The sequence below is a fragment of the Bactrocera oleae genome, chromosome 3 (assembly GCF_042242935.1).
Source record: "Bactrocera oleae isolate idBacOlea1 chromosome 3, idBacOlea1, whole genome shotgun sequence".
Taxonomy (NCBI): Eukaryota; Metazoa; Arthropoda; class Insecta; order Diptera; family Tephritidae; genus Bactrocera; species Bactrocera oleae.
Window position 1 is genome coordinate 15,908,396 of NC_091537.1, and position 19,268 is coordinate 15,927,663.

Sequence of the window (19,268 nt, forward strand, 5' to 3'; positions counted from 1 at the left end):
TTTGAAATTTTGAATTTTATATTGACAAGTTTCATGTTTGAACTGTTTATGTGTTTTGAAAGGTTTTTAGAGTAGGTAAAATATTTCTGTTTTTAATATAGTAGTGATAGAAAAGTTTTCGATTCATATATCTTTAAAGTAGTGTAATGTAATAAATTGTGTAATATCATAACTAAAATGCAAAAAAAGCAGCTAATCGATACATAAAAGTAAAATTCCGTGAAGATACTTTGTGAAATAAAAAAGCCAGCAGCTATACGATATAGTAAAGTGGACTAAGGGACTAGTTCGCGTATATATATATATATATATATATATACCTTATAGAGTATCCACTGTTTCCTTCTGGGTATTTACAACTTTGTGGCAAACTAAATATAATATATCCTGTTCACGGTATAACACCAGTCTTATTTGATTTCGCTCAGGCGTGTGCATTAAGGTTACGTATACGCCAAGGCACTTACAAAAAGCGAAAGAAACTAATTTGTATGTACAGTATATTTAAATACAGAATTTTGTTCATGGCATTATAAAGAAATCATGTAATTCTATTATGTAACTAAAATAATTAGAAGATTTTATGAAGCTTTGCACTTTTTATGTAAAATTATCTTTGAACTACTTATTAAAGCGAGCCAATGACGCAAAATATACGCACATGCAAATATACGTCAGCAGATTTACATACCTAAATATATACGGGTGTATGCCCGCCAAATAATGTCATATGGATAAATAGAGTTACAAAAACAAAAAGAAAAAATTAAAAAGGAATATAAATAAATAAAAGAAGCTTTGTGCACCGCCACTAATTTGAATAGAAACCCATTGAGGTGTAACTGGCGCCAATATGAAGGTGAAGATGCTTGGCAATGAAAGTGTAACGCCAGCGCTTTTACAAGCTTAAGGTTATGCAGCTACGTACCTATGTACATACATACTATGAGGGGTATATTAAAGCACTGTATTGTAGCGCCTTTTGTTGCTATGACAGGTAAACAAGTGATTAGAGTAGAAAAGGCATTAATTTACGCAGTAAACGCGTTGAAGTGTAATGATTTTAAACGGTAATGTACCTGGAATAGTACACCAGCACCCTCGCCGCCAACATCTTCAAACACCCCATTCAATCACACGAGCTTAATTTCGATACATAGTTACTCGCCCTCACCTTTACAGACGTCAATTTAGATATATATTCAAACGCAGCTTTGATATGCGAGGGTAGTATTGATAAATGAGAGTACAAAACATTTAACAAAAAAACAAAAATCTAAAATCGGAAATATCAAATATTTATTAAGCATGGCAAGTCGGTTGTTTACTACTACTACGTTGACTACTACTACGACACTGACCTGGTTGGCCCGTCCAACTGTCGGGTAAGTGGACTGTAAATTTAGCTGACGCGGTATTTCCTGGTATTTACCTACGGAAAATTCAATTGAAATAGGAAAGGCGATATGAAGATGTTATTTTGTTTACCTGGTAAACAAATTTTCTAATTGGGTTAATTTAAATATCTTTGTTAACTCGTTGAGTACAGAATATTCAAAGACGGAACTACATGCTGTTTAGAATTTCAATTCAGTGAAAACAATTGTTTATATATTAGTAAATATTTTTAATAGTGCTGTGCAAATGATATCATCCTTAATTCCCAATGGATCTTATTCTAGAAAAACGATGTTCAATATTTATTAGCAGTCGCTTCTTAGTCGTTAGGTTAGGTTAGGTTCGGTTAGGTTGTGAGGTCGATCCTAACTGGAATCTCATTGAACAGCAGAGAACACGGTTCCATTGTGTTACCTAAAACTATTATATAATCATTTATAAAACCCTTACACATTGACCAAATGCTTTGAGCCTATCACAAATCTGTTGGGGCCGCTAATGTCAGTTTCTACTATGTCTCGTGATTCGCCGAAGCTAAGATCACCGAGATGTTTCAACCTCAGTCTTGCAAAAGCTGGACAATGGCGAAGAAAGTGCCCTGAATGTTTCCACTTCCCCCTCCTCTATATAACTTTGATAACTAGCGTTCGATAAGATTTTAAGCCTTACCATACCGCATGAATGCCTATTAGACAGTGTCCAGTAAGAACTCTTACGATTGCGGCAAGGTGAACTTTGTTTAGGGCATGTAATATATTAGATCTCCTGCGTTCTATTTAGGCCAAAAGGATCTTGCAGTCGCACAGAAGGGGGTCGTCGACCAGCGCCTGCTAAACGCTCGTAAGGTCCATTGGTCCAGTGCTAACACGCAAGATGCCATAAGACCAAATTTTTTCCAATTTCTTTAACCCGTCTGAAAAACATGTTTTCTGGAGGTCTAAATTGTAGACCTCCGTGGCGACGATAGCCCTCTGACGGGTACCAGTGGATCCAAGTTTAGTCGACAGTAACAAAACAACGTAATTTGGATCGCAATAGTAAGGCAATCGGCCTTATGGGATCATAATGTATACTGGAAATAAACTAACATATATTTGCGACATAAACGAGGAAAATAGGAACCGAGAATAAATGAAACTATACAGAATTCTGAGATAAAGATAAACATAAAGGCAAAGGCAAAGATAAAGGTAACAATAAATATAAAGATAATAGATATATGTAAACATAAAGATGAAGAACCATACTCAATCCGAAACAATGTTGAAATTTTAAAGGGGCACTTTGCTTGAGTGGTTTCCATACAAAGACCTACCAGATTTTTTTATCTAATCAAAAAACGAATTATGGTGGGCCAAAATCAACCAAAATTTTGATTAAAATTCAACTTAGTATTTAAACGCCGCCATTTTAGCAATTAGCAATAGAGGACCTTTATTTTAGCGGCGTCGGAGATCGCGTGTAACTCGAAAAACTTTCTTCTTCTGAAATGATGTTGTGTAGGTATTTTTTAAATATGTGTAAATATACTCCCGTTAAGCTGGGGATACAGCTATAGCTATTTCGATATATCCTGCATAGTAGTGAGGCGATGTTTCCAACTTTTCACCCTTTCACTGAAAAATTCTTTTAACCACAAAAATCTGTTATAGGTATTATTTTTCTTAATATTTAATATTTGTAAAACACGCCAGCAACAACATTCCAACTTCTCAACATGCAACTTTATACACAGCGTGCATTATTTGAAGGTTAAAGTACAAGAGTTTTCCAGCTAAAAGCTGCAGTCTCTCTTTAATTTATCATGCACTGTATTTTTTTTTTTTTTTGCACCGCGGTTGTTTTAATACACTTATTTCAGCGACGATATTTAATACGTGGACAGCAGGTCCACCGGCACACATGCTAATATACATAAGTTGCTGTGTATGTAACTTAATTTGTAAGTGAAAGCAACTGCAACCCTGGGAACTTCCGTTGTTTACTACGCCATACGCGCATTTAGCAACTTGTTGCGCCCCAAGCGTATCCTCAACGGCACATCACACCACACCACACCATATTGATATGTATGTATGTACGTGTATACAATCACACCACACACATATAAGCATGCATTTGGCTTCTATTAGGCACACAGCAGCACGTGCCGCCAAGCAACATGTTGCCGCAACATCCACCACCCACACTCATACGGCAACACAGCCAAGTTGGTAGTAATTGTGTGTTGATGCTTTTTTAGCCTCATCATTCAACACTTGTGTGTTAGCCTGTCATTCGAGTGCTACATCGTGCGTTGGCCGAAGCAGTTGCTCTTGTGTTCAAGTACAACGCAGATGGTACACCAAAAACAAAAAACAAAACAAAGCTAAAGTGTATAACAAAAACATTGCAGTACAACAATGAAATCACGTAAAAATACCGCGAAACTAACTCAAACTGTAAAAAACGAATGCCAAGCCGATTTTTCGTTGCCACTCGTCTGTACAATATACGTAATATAAGGTCTGCAAATTCAAGTTCGTTAAAGGTTTTACTGCACTCCAACGCACGCCAGTGTGTCTGTTTCGTTTAATGCAAAGCATTAGCGGGTTCTCATAGTTGTTGGTGTTGTTATCTCGGCGCGCCATTCAACTGTTGTGAATGATGTCGTGCGCGTTGACTTTCGGTCTTTTCAACATCACTGCTGCTGCCTCGGTTGAATGGGGGAAAACAGTGTATTCTTGGCGTATATAGTAAACAAAAAACGGCGATAAGTGCTTAATCGCTTCTTAATCGAGCGCGAGTGCGTACGCATAAGTAAGTTCGGTGGAGTTCCGTTGTATTCCGTTGTAGCGACAAATATTTATTTAGTAGCAATTTCGCGTTCGTGTAAGTCAAGGTAGCGCACGGCTTGTGTTATGTGTGTGTATAAATTGAATTCACCTGCCTGAAAGTGACAGCTGACTAACTGTTTTGTATGATTTTTTTTGTTGGATTTACAAAAAAATTTTGAATTTTAGTGTGTGTCAAGATTTGCGAATTTAATTTGTGTAAACATTTGTATAAACACAGATTTTTCTTTAGTGTTTTCCTTAGTTACTTTGTTTTTGTGACTGGCAAAATAACAATACAAACGCCATTATAATAAAATAGGTAATGCGTTCCTTAGTGCATGGTACAAAACATGTTTTGTTTTGCACGCTCATGCACACGCAAATTTGCAAAAAAATTCTCGGATTTTATTGTATTTTTTTGTTGTTGGAAATTCAAGCATCAACGCCTGCCGTCAATTTTTTAACGACTTTAAGCGCTCGTCAATATTTCCTGCAAAGTAGAATAAAACTGTTGTCAAACTATGTGGCAGGAAAAGCGCACTCACACTATATTAAAGCGCAGTATATAGTAAAGCATTGTAAACTTTTTTTGAAAGAAAAAACGCTGAGTAGAAAAATAAGTGCGGTAGTATGCTGAGGAATGCAGCTGGAGAAGGAAGTTGTGGTACTTAGCTTTACATTTCAGTTGAAAAATATAGAATTTTTTGGTCCAATTATTATTAGGTGTTCGTATGGTATAAGTAGCGAAATAAGAGAAGACCTGAATCATTTGTGCTAAGAAATTCGTAAAATTGGTATGAAATTAAACTTATTTTCTAAACGGATTTAGCACAATTTGTAAAGCAATATTACACTAGTGTCGCAGATAGTATCAGCATTTCTTGCTAAATTCCTATAGTAAGTATTTATTAGAAGTCATAATATCACTTGGTTAATTTGAAATTTGCGAGGTTTCAGCAAGCCTTTCCTTTTTCAACAGCTTTTGAAATCAATGATTTTTACGACATCTACACTGCCTCTCTTTTAAGAATGGTATTTTCAGTCGATAAATTTTCAACGCTGTCGTCCTTAAAAAGTAAGCCTTATCCAAAACAAGAACAAAGCGATACATTTCTTATGGCATAAAAAGATCTTTATCTCGATTTTGTTCGATCAGTTTGTAATGCAACTAACTATATGCTTCGGAGGTGATAGCGCAGCCCAGAACAATAGTCCATGTCAAATTTCATGAAGATATTTTGTCAAATACAAGGATTTGATTTTGATCGCCTCAGCTCGTCCCGCTAATCGTATATATACATACTTTGTAAGGTCTCCGAAATTTACTTCCGCTTGTTACAAATTTCGTGGCAAACTTAATATACGCTGGTCAGTGTTTAGTGATGTATTACCTGTAATATATCCATAAGCATTCTTAGACAGACCTCCAAAAAATTGTAGAAATAATTAATATAATGGTGCTTTAAACTTTGTTTTGTTAAAGCAATGACTGTGAAAATTGTTTATGTTGTTTATTTGAGTGAATCTTTTCGGTTTTTTACAAAGTACACGATTTCAGGTTCTTGGTGCAAAAAGATTGAATTGAATGCATTAAAACTTAAATTTTAAATCCGAAATTGACATTTCCGTGAATAAAAATTTAATTTTGATTCCATTTAAGATATTTTTATTCGTGCAATAAGCTCTACAAGAAGCGTCTTTTGTTATCTAGTGAGTACAAGTTTTAAACCAAGTGAATTAAAATATTTTTACGAAAGCACCTTCAAATAAATGTTGACTAAGATATTAAAAAAATTAAATTTTTAGCTTCCCACATCTGACAAATAAAATATAATACAATTATAATAGATTAATTGAATTGTATACTTACGTGACAAATCTATGGAAAATATATCAAAATCTAAATATAAGTAGTTTAAATTAACCTTTTAGTGAAGAAAGCGCTGATCGTTGGCAGTATCATTGTCTATTCTTTCTTTGGTTTGCCAACAGTTTCCTCAAAAGTCGTTGATAGCGCTAGAACTAGGCGGAAGTAAAATTACTTGTATCAGCAGAGTTCCAATTCAAGTCAACTAAAAAACCAAACACATATTTTTCTAAATTCTCTCTCAACAGCTCTTGACAAAAGTCTGAAACAACTCCGGGTATATTCAGAGAATAAAAGTATTCTTATGGTTTACTTGAATTCATCATTGATACATTCAATGGCGATTTAAAATGTTTGCTTCTTTTGGTTGGGTATCATCAAAATACGCACTAAAATGGTTCGCAGGCATATACTGTCGAGGTTTTATAATTTCATGCACTTCACTGATTTTTACAGAGAATTAAAGTATAAGGATTTTCCTATTTACTGAGAGATTCATGAAGTTTTTTTTAGCAATCAAATTGTTTCTTTATTTCTCCCATTATTTTTTTCACGGAATCACATTGAATTTACTTCCAAGAAGAACGTATACAAAAAAAGGACGTATGCATGCCAGTACCATCTACACATTTTAAGCCGCATAATTGCACAGATATCAAACAAGTAGAAAGAATCCAATTAGCCCAAAAATAACAACCGTTCAGATTATAGAATTTCGCTAATTTTACAAAGGCATGCAAAAGCACAAAAGCATTAGGATGAAAGGCAAAAGAAAACAAAGGCAATCAGCCAAAGCAAACACTGTCTAAGGATGGAATTGGACTCCTGCACGCATACATACATGCCTACGTGTGTGTATACATATATTAAATTATTCATGCATTAGCCCCCATTACATAACACGTTTAAGGTTTTTGGAGTTGCTAAAGTATATACGCTTCAATAAAAGCAAATTTATTCTCGCAGCTCTTTTCTGCTGAGACAACATTCTCAGAGCAACACAGTCGGCAGCAGGCATCCACCCACAATGCTCAGAAGTACCATCAACTCGTCCGTTGCGAAGTAAATCATTATTTCAATGTAATAATTTTAATTTATTGCTAGTAAGTGTTTTTCTTGTTGCTGTTTTTGGCTAAGAATTCCTGATAATACCACACTTGCGTCTTGAATCTATTCATGTACCATGCACATGTGTAACATATATACTTATCTATCCCATTTTACCCAATAGTTATCAGGTTATACCCGATGAACAATATTATTCATCATTTCTGTTGACATACAAGACTTTTAAGTATTCTGCATTTAATTAAAGTACCAATAAGTATGGACTCATTGGAATTTAGATACATACTTGTATATAACATTTGAACCATATTAGAACTTCATGCATTTCTTTCAAATGGTTGTTTCTACTGAAATGACAATCTGGTGTTCGTAACCTGGAAAGGGCGACCAAAAGCCTATGATCTAAATATTGTTGCGCCAAATCGTTTGGGTAATATTTAAAACTGTTATAACAAGAATTAGTGTCAGACTTTTTCATTAAGTGAGGTTTTTTGGAACTTGGCCTTTAGAATTCCGAAATTGGTTATTAAAAATTCTGATAAAATTAACTAAAGTTCGCACCAATTGGTCGTCAAACTTTGCACGCAATGTATTCATGGTCCGCCGCCCGTCTTGTTGGAAATAGAGATCGTCCGCGTCGATTTCATCAAATTCCGGAGGAAAAAAGTCGGTCAACATCGTGTTATAACCCTCGCTTTTGATGGTAGTGGCATTTCCTGCCTCATTTCGAAAGAAACACGGTCCGATCATGCCGCCATACTACAATCCACACCAAATGCTCAATTTCCTGAACCACGCGAGGATTTGACTCACCACAATAGCGACAATTTTGTCTGTTGATGAATCCATTAAGCTGGAAATGAGCCTCATTTAAGGAAGATCATAATTTGCGCGAAGAGCTCTTACAATAGCCACTGGAACCATACCCAAGTAAAACGTGACATGATAAAATAGCAATATATATATTTACGCATGATTGCCTATAGGAGTAAGAGTACCATAAACACTATTTGCCGATTTCGCAGTATTCTCATCTACCACACATAGAACTTTAAGGGAATCAGGAAACGTCAAAAATTTTATACACAGTTCATATTGCTAGTTTTAGGCGTTAGAAATCACAAAACTTGCTCCTATAATTTCGGTAAGGAATAGGTCGTGAGTATTTTTGTCCTAACACATTTTTCTAATGCCCATAAATGCAGCACGTTGGGTATAATATCGGGTTAGCGATTGAGTAAATTTTGTTTGTTATTTTTTGTGTACTGTTGCACAGGTATATGTACGTAAGAACACACACACATACAATTGCATACAAACGGGTGCTTTTATGTAAATGAGCATGTTTTTGCGTATATTGAATTTCTCAAACAATAGAAAAAATATTTTAGCAAAACCGCGAAAGCCGATAAAACGCATTGACAGCAATTGCGCGTCAAGTGTTGTGCATACAAATACACACACATATATATATTATATGTATGTAGATACGGCAAAATAATAAAATATGCTCTAAAAATAACAACAATGAGATTAACATCGAAATGATATGTATTTAATGATTATACCAACACATGTCAATACTCACTACCCCCCCCTTCCCCACCAGCACAACAAGAAGAGCAACAATGAAGTTATTGTTGCAAATGCACACGTGTTGCGTTAATGATTTTCTATGCCGTGCCACCCATTAGTGTTAGCGGTTTTCGCTGATGTTTTTTACCCATTCTCATTGGCATCACTTTCAGAGCACACCCACACAACGGTGTTTATGTCTACATATTAAATATATGTGGGTAGTGGTGTAGGTGGTGTTTAGACGTACTTAGATAAGCAAATGCTTTACTTCCTTTACTAATATGCTGCATTTAGCGCTATTTTAAATTCTTTGACATATGTCAGGAAAAAGTTTAACAACAATTATATATAATTTTAAAAATAATTTAGTTCAGCATAAAACGCTATTATACACTTTTTCTAGTGGGTTTTTCTTAATCAATTTAAATTATATGGGTGCTCAGAGTTACAACAACACATATGTACATATATATGATGTTACCATACAAATATTATATAATATTAGCATATTAATATTAGTTCATAAATTATCGTTTGCAAGGCTTTGCAATGCGTTTGATTGTAAATCTTGGCGAAAATAATGAGCAAAAATTAACGAAATGATAATTATCTATTGTTTATAGATAAATTTATATATGCTTGCATCTCATGACCAAAGTTAATAAGGGAATTTATCAAATTTTTAGTATTAGTTGAGTATTAATATAAAACGATATGGCTTGTTTATACGAGTATAAGTTTTAAGTAAGACTTTAATTGAAGATTTTATTTAGCATAGTTAAAATTAACCAATTTAGGTCAACTTGTTGCCATTTCGCTTGGGGTGAATTTTTCAACAGCAAAATCTATTTGCCATTGAGAGCAACATATAGTAATCACTTGGTGCCTGAGTCGGACTATGAGGTGGATGCTTATGGCCCACACAACCAAGCTCCTGGAGCTTCTGGCGTGTCGATATCGATTTGTGTGGCCTGACGTTGCCCTGACAGAACACAGTTCATCTCCTCTTGGCCAAAGCGGGCCGCTTCTGGGCGATTGCTTCTTTCAGACGGTTCATTTGTTGGCAGTAAAAGTGCAAATTAAGAGTTTGGCAGTAGAGCAACAGCCTATAGTAGATGATTCCCTGGCAGTCGCACTAAATAACGTCAATCCTTGCTTGGTCAATGCTTGAGCTGGCCACCGCCATTCGACCTCGACGGTTTGCGCTTGACGTTGTCGTAGGTGACCCAATTTGCCTCATCAGTAACCATTAGCTTGAGAAATTAATCGATTTTTTTGAGATTCAGCAGTGATTCGCAGTTAAAAAAAATTTTCCATGTGGTTGTTTGCATAAACTCGTGTGGGACCCATGAATGAAGATTTTTTTATAACCATTTTTATTTGAATGCTACCAAACGGTTTTTTTGTGCAATGTTTGGATCCTAGGTAATTGAACTGGCGCTCACCTACCGGTTGAACTTGACGATTTCCTCTATCGTTTCGATATTTTCGACAATTGGGCTTGTAGAGCGTGGTTCATCTTTGGCATTAAAATTACCAGAATAGAATGGACGACACCAAACATGCAGGTGATTAACTGTTACAATGTTAGGACCATAAACACTGATTTTATCGAAGCCTTTAGCGAAGAAAAACTGTAAAATATGGCGTATTTTGTCTTTGCTGGCGTCCATTTTTACGCTTGCTCAAACGATAATAACAAGTTTGACACTTTGTTCTGAGAATAATTAAGAAGGAATCGAATTTCACTTCATCAGGCCTTTTAAAATATACAATTGAGCGAACACAAATATTTTGTTTTGCCATTTTGATACAACAACTGACACCCTGTTCAAGAGGTCCTCGACATAATCTGGCATCTCTGACACAAAATAAATGACAGGATTTTAATTTACATACGAATTTTTTACCAAAACACAAAAAAACGTTAACTTCGGCTGCTACGAACGAAGCCATAATACGCTTTACAGGTGCGTTTCTTATAGCATAAAAGGTATAAAAAGGCCTCAGTTCTTATGAGAAATATATGATATATGTAGGTATTCGATCTGTTGGGATTAGTTGGGAGATTGTAGCGTTGTCTATATATTTCTCTCGCCAGATTTCACGAAGATATCTTGTCAAATAAAACCCTTTCCCCACAGGTCTTAATTTTGAGCGATCAGCTTCATATGTCATACAAAGCCTTTATATATATACAGCCTGAATACCGAAAAGGTGTTCAAATTTTGTTTTTGTTATTAGGCATATCAAATTAAACTCAAATTTATCTGCGGTTGCTATGCAATTTAAAGTGTTACACCATAACTTTAAGCGAGTTTGAAAATACAGATCGCAGGGGTTACCCAAACACACACTGCGCACCTACAATATCTAACGGCAGCATAAGAACATCGCTATACAGCGCACAAATTAGGAAGCTTACCAAGTAGCACAACAAAATTGTACATATTTACAATGCCAATAACATTCAACAGCTCAAGGACGAATCATTGCGAATAATAATGTCTAACACATACGCTCATTCAAGTCTTTTCAATTTGGTTATGTATGTGGTATGTGTTGTGTGGAAATAACGAACCTTCATATTTGTATGTGATTTACAGCGCACGCATTTTACTTCAAGCTATTTCATTTGTTTCGTTTACTTCCACTTTGGGGCATCCATATGGGCATTATTGAACTATGCACCTGAGCGCACAAACAATTTTTACTTCCATATACATATATGTATATGTATATATAATATTTACTATATATTATATACTTACATACAAAATTATATGGTAACATTTATTTATTGTTAACTTGTGTAGAAGCGTGAGATTCAGATTGCGTAGAAATGTGGAAACAACATCTGGATTATGTTTATTACATATAAATATAATATATGATTCTCTTCATATCCAAATTGATGTACATGCAGTCAATGACCTTTCCTTTATGCGGCTTTTTAGCTAATAACAATAGTGAAAATATGATTAAGTGTTTGTTTACGAAGGCACCGAGGTAACTATGGACATATAGTATATATTACTCAAGTTGTTGTTGTTTTGTAAATTAGGGCCATATGAATTAATTTCCGACAATTTTCTCATATAATTGCATTTTTTTTTTCAATTTATAGAGTATTAAAAATAAGAACTACCGTTTGTATAACTCAAAGTAGTCAATGCTATAATTTATGTTACTAAATATCGACGATTAAAATGAGGCGTTATAAAAAAATATATTCTTGAAGTTTTCTGCATCGGTACCAACTCAATTAAAGTACTCAATATGTGTTAGAGTATCCCTTATCAATTCAGAATGTTTTAATGTTAGCCAGATACAAAAGAACACTCGCTTAAGGGGATGTTCTGGTTTAGAAGCCCAAAATTGTAGACTATTTTTCGGACCCGATAAAAAATATTTTTACCATACATTTTTTTATATGTTTTTTATTGATATTTAAAGAGTACAAATCATTTGTAATACAATATTTAAAAAAATTTTAAAAATTCCAGGCCGGCAAAGTGGGGACTCATAAAAAAATGGTGTGTCCTGGTGTGCAGGATATCAGGATTCCCAGTAACCCGAAATAGAAACTATTGAGTGATCCTTAAAGAGGAAGAATGAAGTTATAGCACTACAGGATTTTGGAAAAAAATGTCATTAAATGGCGGCTGCTTGAAAAATATGTTTCGTTATATCCGTTTTTTTGCCTTTCGAAATTTTTTAAAAATAAAAAAAAAAAATTCAAAAATTCTCTCATAGTGCGATAGTATAATATATAAAGATGCTCTGTATAAAATTTCAAGTAAATCGATTGAGTAGAACTTGAGATCACCGTTTCTAAAAACATGGTTCAGAGAAAAACGATTTTAAATCCCGCGCCGAGCTGCCAGTCGCTTTCGGCGTATCACAAAATGAGTTGTAACTCCGAAAGTAATTAAAATTTCAAAACACCTTTTTAGGGACATACACTTAAAGGGTTATACTACAATAATATGCACGAAAATAAACCGAATTTTTTAAATTTCTGAACCAGAACACCCCCTTAAATGAATTTATCTATTATTCGTTTACAAATAAATATTAATAAAGCTATCAACGATGCAAATCTTTAATAATCAAAAATCATTGCTTTAAAAAACGCGATTAAACTACTCAGTATGTGTTAGATTATCCCCCATCAGAGCAAATTGTTTTCTAGTTAGCCAACTACAAAAGATCACTCGCTAATATGGCTTTATTTAAAAGTCTATTAACAAATAAATAGTAAAACGCTTATTATCGATACAAATTTTTAATAATTGAAAGCCAATGCTTTCAAAAACACGCGATTAAAGTACGTAACATGTGTTAGACTATCTTTAATCGAAAACCAAAAGCTATTAAAATTAGCCAACTACGAAAGAACTCTCGATAAAATGAATTAATCTAACATTTCTTTTACAAATAAATAATAAAAAGTTTTATTATCAAAGAAAATCTTGAATAATCGAAAACCATTGCTTTAAAAAACACTCGATAAAAATACTGAATATGTGTTAGAGTATCCCCTATCGATACAAAATGTTTTAAAGTTCGACAACTACAAAATAACACTCGCTAAATTAGATAAATCTAATATTTATTTAACGAAATAAGTAGTAAAACGCTTTATTATCGAAAAAAGTATTGTATAAACGAAAGCTATTTTTTTAAAAACCCCTCTTTTTTTAAAAATAATAGAACTTAAAGATATATCTACAGGCTCAACAAATGGTACGAGTGTTTTTAAATTGTAACAGAAGAAACCTCTGAAACTAACCACCAGATGATTATCGAAACTACCTAGGGGAACACCTTCTGGGTAACAAAGATTACGCAACCTCTAACCAGTATATCACAAGCATACTTCATACCTATATACTGATATGATTCCCGATATGAAACATATTGTAAAATAAAAAAGCAGCTAGCATAAACACTTAAGGATTTTAACTTCAATTTTAATTTTTCACAATAAAGAGTACAAAAACATATATAAGCACATATACCTTCCATTAGAGTTCATTTAAATGGATCACTTCGTGTTAATTGCCATTTATTGTTCGTTTTCGCTAATCAATTTCGATTAACACACTTCACCTAGATTGGCAACTACCACTGGTTTATGCTCCATACGTGTGTATATGTATGCGTGTAAAGAGAGTATGAATATATATACATACTTATATATATATATATATATAAGTATATATATATATGTTTGTGTGAAAAAAGCGCATTTAGTGCTCCATTTTGTTTTGTTATGTGATATCTTGAATTCCTTAAGGTCCCACGCTTAAGGCGCTACTTAAGTAAATAGGACAAAAGCAATAGTCATTGGAACGTGTCAGCAACAGCTTAAATGTAGTGTCGATTAGGTGTGTCAGACTTTCGATTATTTTCTCAATAAAAATAACCAGAGTTTAAGTACAAACACACACTAGTACACACATTTGTAAGATAAGTAAGTACTTAGCAAGAAATGCTATAACCTGACATATTCGACACATTTATTGCTGCCACTAAAACACACAATTAGCTGGTAATTAAAATGGAGAAAATTATTATGGCACTCACTACATATTTAACCATTATTTATGATATATATATATATATATATAAGTATATATATTTATAAGTACATACAACATGACTTTTGCTGTGAATGTAAACATTCTTGAAAAATATTTGAATTGGTCTAGCAGCCATTGACCCGCTGACTTACTCAGTTCATTTACGCTGGCTGAGTGATGAATATTTCAATGACTTTTATTATACTCTTGCAACATGTTGCTACAGAGTATAATACTAGTTTTGTTCACCTAACGGTTGTTTGCATCACCTGAAACTAATCAAGATAGTTGTGGTGATATATATATATATGAAATATATTATATATATATATAAATATATATATATATATATATATAAATATATGACGAGACGAATTGAATTCCGAGTGACTGTCTGTGAGTCCGTAAAAGCGATAACTTGAGTAAAAATTGAGATATTTTCATAATATTTTTAACACATGTTCCCTTGCACCACCCAAAGATATTGCAGATGGGCGGATATATCGAAAACCTATAAATGGCCATAACTAAACTCCACTATAAGATACAACTCTGTTAGTCGGAACAACGAATTGTATTAGCAAGAGTCATTTATGGTTGAAATTTTTTTAAAAAGTTTGCATGGCCCGCCCTCTAATCAGTTTAATGTACATATCTATTAAATCATTCAAGCTATAATTACCAAATTCGCTCAGGCAAAATACTTTTGGCATCCCTATCTGCCCTGCGAAATGGATGAATTCGGATTATAACTCCTCCCACTCCCCATATAACGGTTTTGTAGAAAGCTACTAAAAGTACGATAAATCTATAACTTAATGCGCTAGAGACGTAAAGTTTGAAAAACGAGATGGTACAAAAAGCCTATTTAGGTGAATACCCTTATCTCGGCACCCTTACTCCCCAATATAAAAATCAAGAACCAATCCATGTATCCGGATAAAACTTTGCATGAATGCCGCCTTAAAGGTGCGCCACCTTTTGATCCAAAATAGTTCAAGTCGGGCCAAAACTATTCAAAACCCCATATATGTAATACCCGGTTCCTATTGCGAACTTTTTATCAAAAATATCGGTTAACCTGTGAGATGTATTATACAGTGGGTACCTTACTGAAATTCAGAGAACATTTTTAAAATAAGTTTTGCGTACACGGTAAGGTATTTTCCCGGCTTTGATCTTGGCAAGTTGCAAGAGTATGAAATGATCGGTTACACCCGAACTTTGGCCTTCCTTACTTGTTTTGTTTATATTTGTAAAACAGGCAACCCCAGACATTAACGACCAGCATAAACAATGCCAGTTTACATATGTTAGAACGTTGTGTGTACATATCTAAGTATATATACATTAGGATGTCCGTTATTTCTCAAGTTTGGGAGTCCAATTGTGAATTCTTTTTATTATGTTGAGCTGTATTCATTGCTTACTTTGTCTGTAGCGGCCGCTAAGGCAAGGATGAAATGATGCGAAACTCTTTAATTCGAGAGAGAGAGCTGTCAAAACCCACATTTGTCAATCATGCCACTGTCGAAAGAAAATGGATTGGGTATTATAAAAATAACTTTTGGGTATTTTGCATTTCGTCATTATTTTTAGGTGCTCGGTTCCCGAGTAGGCCTATATAACGCATATACATCCCGTGTATAATACGTGTATTCATATTATAAAATATTTAAAACATCATATAACATAAAAAAATAGTATATAAATAAAAAAAGTATAACAAAGAAACAATAAAAGTCATAAAAAATATCATGGGCTTATGATGAACGTTTTAAATTAAATTAGCAAAAAAAACTTTAGTTGCACGTTATTCAAAAGTATTTGTGTCGTTCCTTGAATTTTCGTTTCGCACTGCTTTTGTTAGGTACTTTTAGCGGGTTTATTTCTGACCTCCCGCCTTTTTTGACATCAGCTGTTCAAAATTCCCTAATCTTAATAACCAGGGAAAGAGAATAACAGAAAAATCAGCGAAAATGAGAGAGTCTCGCATCATGTCATCCTTGGCTAAGGTTAGACGCGTTTTTATGAGCTTTTCGATTTTCGTTTGTTAAAAGCTTACAATTCGTTGCTTGTTCGTGAATTCTTGACCAATACTGTAACAATGTCCCAGTCTCCATATTCGTCAGACTTTAGAGGGCCGTCATTTTACAAGATAGATGAAAATCGATGAAAGAGCTAAAGGCTTTCCCAAAAATCGAGTCTGAGAAGTGTTTCGACGATTGGAAGAAGCGCTGACATAAATGCATAATATCAAATGCGGACTATTTTGAAGGTGACAACATTGATGTTGACGAATGAATAAATAATTTTTTAAAAAACGTAAGGTCGTTAAAGTAACATGGAAATTTTTGATATTTTGCATTAAACAAGTAAACCTACAATTTTGAATAAATGATATTCTAAACCAAATTTTCCGCTTTACAATAAAGTTCTTAATGATTTTTTTCATAAATATATTCCTGCAGTAAAACACGAAATTCTTGATCAAACTAGTTCACAAACAGAATTTTCGATTTTAAAATGAACTAGTCCGAAAAAGATCAGAATTGTAATAATCTTCCCACTAACTTCTCGGTTCATATTATATAATCCCAGCTGAAATGATGTTCATATGTACATAGATACATACATACATAGATACATACATATTTACTTGTACTTTTTATCTTCGTACATTCTTAACATTATTTGTTATCATGAACAAGAACGTCGAACATGTACTCATATAAATTATAACCATACATCTTCTGTGCCTACATAATCTATGTATCACAAATATACCTACCTATTTATGTATGCATGTAGGTATATGTACCTCGACAATTGTCAGACGAGCGAGCAGAGTGCACTGAGAACACGATCAGAAATGTCGATGTCGGTCCTTCCTCAGCAGACAATGTTAAATCAATAAAAGTATTTCTAATTTGACAAATATCTGAAACAGTCTAATAGCTACATAAGTATATATAAGAGCCACCTTTTGGTCGCATAATCAACGATACTTCAGCTGTTCCATCTAATAAAGATTTGAAATCCCTTTTAAATCCCAAAACAAGTGGAGTATTTCTCTTTCAGTGAGTTAAACTGCCACCAAAGTTTTAAACAAAAATTACTACTACAAAATTTTGTATACAAGTATATCAAATTTCAACTATTTTGGATTCTATTGCTTATGTTATGTAATGTTATGCTATTTTATAATATACTTTATTATGTTATGTTTTGTTATTTTGTGTTATGTTTAGCGATTTTAAATAATTTTTAAACTCTAAGAAGAGTGAAGTCTTTCTCTTTCACTAGGCTAAAGAACTCCATCTTTTTGGGTTCTATCGCTTATGTTATGTTATGTCATGTTATTATATTTTGTTAAATTAGTTTATGTTATATTATGTCATACTATGTTAAGTTATCTTATGTTATGTTATGGCGTGTTACAATATGTTATTTTAGTTAAACTATTTTACTATATTAGATCTCCTTTCTCAATAAAAAATTTTTTTGGAAAAAATATATAATTTTTTTTTTTACCCACCACAGTAAGACTAAACAAGCATGCTTGTTTGTTGTCAAAATGTTTACAACAGCATTTGAAATTTATACAATTTATGCATTAAAAACACACACACAATGTCATCAACCTTGTGTTCCAACAAATTACGGTTTATTTAAAGTGACACATTGTGAACGCCATAGTTTGTTCCTTCGCTTGAATGACCTTAAAACTCCATTATATTTGAGAAGGTATACTTATATTCCTAAACATATAAGTACATATGTATGTATAAATAAATATGTGGAGCGTACAGGGATATCAAGTAGTTTAAGCACGATATAAAGTTATATAACTATTTTTCTCACAAATATTAGATTTCTCTTATTTTCTTAAATTCTGAATTTTAAACATAGATCAAATTTTGTTCATATTTATTCCTCCATCTGACTACATATTACTTAATTATATACTATATCAGTTACATCTTACCTCTAATGAGTATATAATATAGCGTCAAAATCTCTTCCGATCTCCCGCATAATATTTTTTTTAGTAAAACTTTTAAAGCCTCTAATAATCTCTTTTAATTCAATAGTTTTGTTAATTCGGTCTTTGGCAATCCTTATACTTTCTGCTACCTTACATCCCTCAAATAAAGAACCTTTGTCATACTTTTTCAATTTTATTGATTCCTCAATTTTTACAACTTTTTCGGAACTTAAATCATCTCATTATCACCGTATTAAGTGTGAGTGATTTATGTAGATAAATATGAGTAATTAACTATTATTTCACAATTTACCTAACGTAGAATTGCCCACCAAAATATAAAACGTTGCCTATATTCAGGCTGATATGGTATAACGAAAATTGAGTTCTCAAAATTTATATTTACTATTTTCTTATGAATATCTAAAAAAAGGAAAAAAAATTTTAAAATTTCGCACAGTTCTTAAACATTACTAAACGAAATATGAAGTTTTGGAACCATTCAACAAATTTCAAGGCAAAATTCTCTCAATCAAGGAAACAACTCAAATAGTAAACTACGCTTTACATCAATTCCACGCATACATATTCAAAAATTTTTTTTTTTTATTGGCAACCAAGTTTATGCATATTTTAATACTAACAGGGCACGTGCCTGCCTGGACAAATGTAATAAAGGGACAGCTATCCCAACCTCCAGCTAGTTCAATTATTCAAAAACAAAGAGGTTATATACACTCATAAATATTTATATAGAGAATACATTACGTTGTCTACGTTAAATAGCGAAAAAACAACTTCAGTAACTATATCCTTCTTCTAGTTGTATAATACTTATTGTATCCCCATAGACATGTACATACCTCGTAAGAAATATTATATGTAAACGAAACGCAGATAGACAAATTTTATGTATGTTTAAAGGTAGATCCAAAAGCGAATTCCCCTTGGATAGTTGAGAACGC

General features: G+C 33.3%; 1 protein-coding gene across 11 annotated transcripts in view; it reads left to right on the forward strand.

Annotated features, from left to right (window-relative positions):
• LOC106616738 (ras-related and estrogen-regulated growth inhibitor) overlaps positions 1–19,268 on the forward strand; it is a 35,008-nt gene that overhangs the window by 6,208 nt on the left and 9,532 nt on the right. Inside the window, exon 1 of one of the 11 annotated variants that reach the window (XM_014233582.3) lies at positions 3,670–4,279. The exons of 2 other annotated variants lie outside the window; for them this stretch is intronic. Coding sequence is in view for 2 of the 9 variants with exons in the window: in XM_036366911.2 (XP_036222804.1) it covers positions 3,851–3,903 (53 nt within the window). In the remaining 7 variants the exon portion in view is untranslated. Of the gene's footprint in view, positions 1–3,669; positions 4,280–4,335; positions 4,356–4,401; positions 4,534–4,651; positions 4,879–4,950; positions 5,112–6,650; positions 7,144–19,268 lie in introns of those variants that run through there. 8 more of the 11 variants (XM_036366914.2, XM_036366915.2, XM_036366911.2 and 5 more) reach the window with 8 other exon arrangements.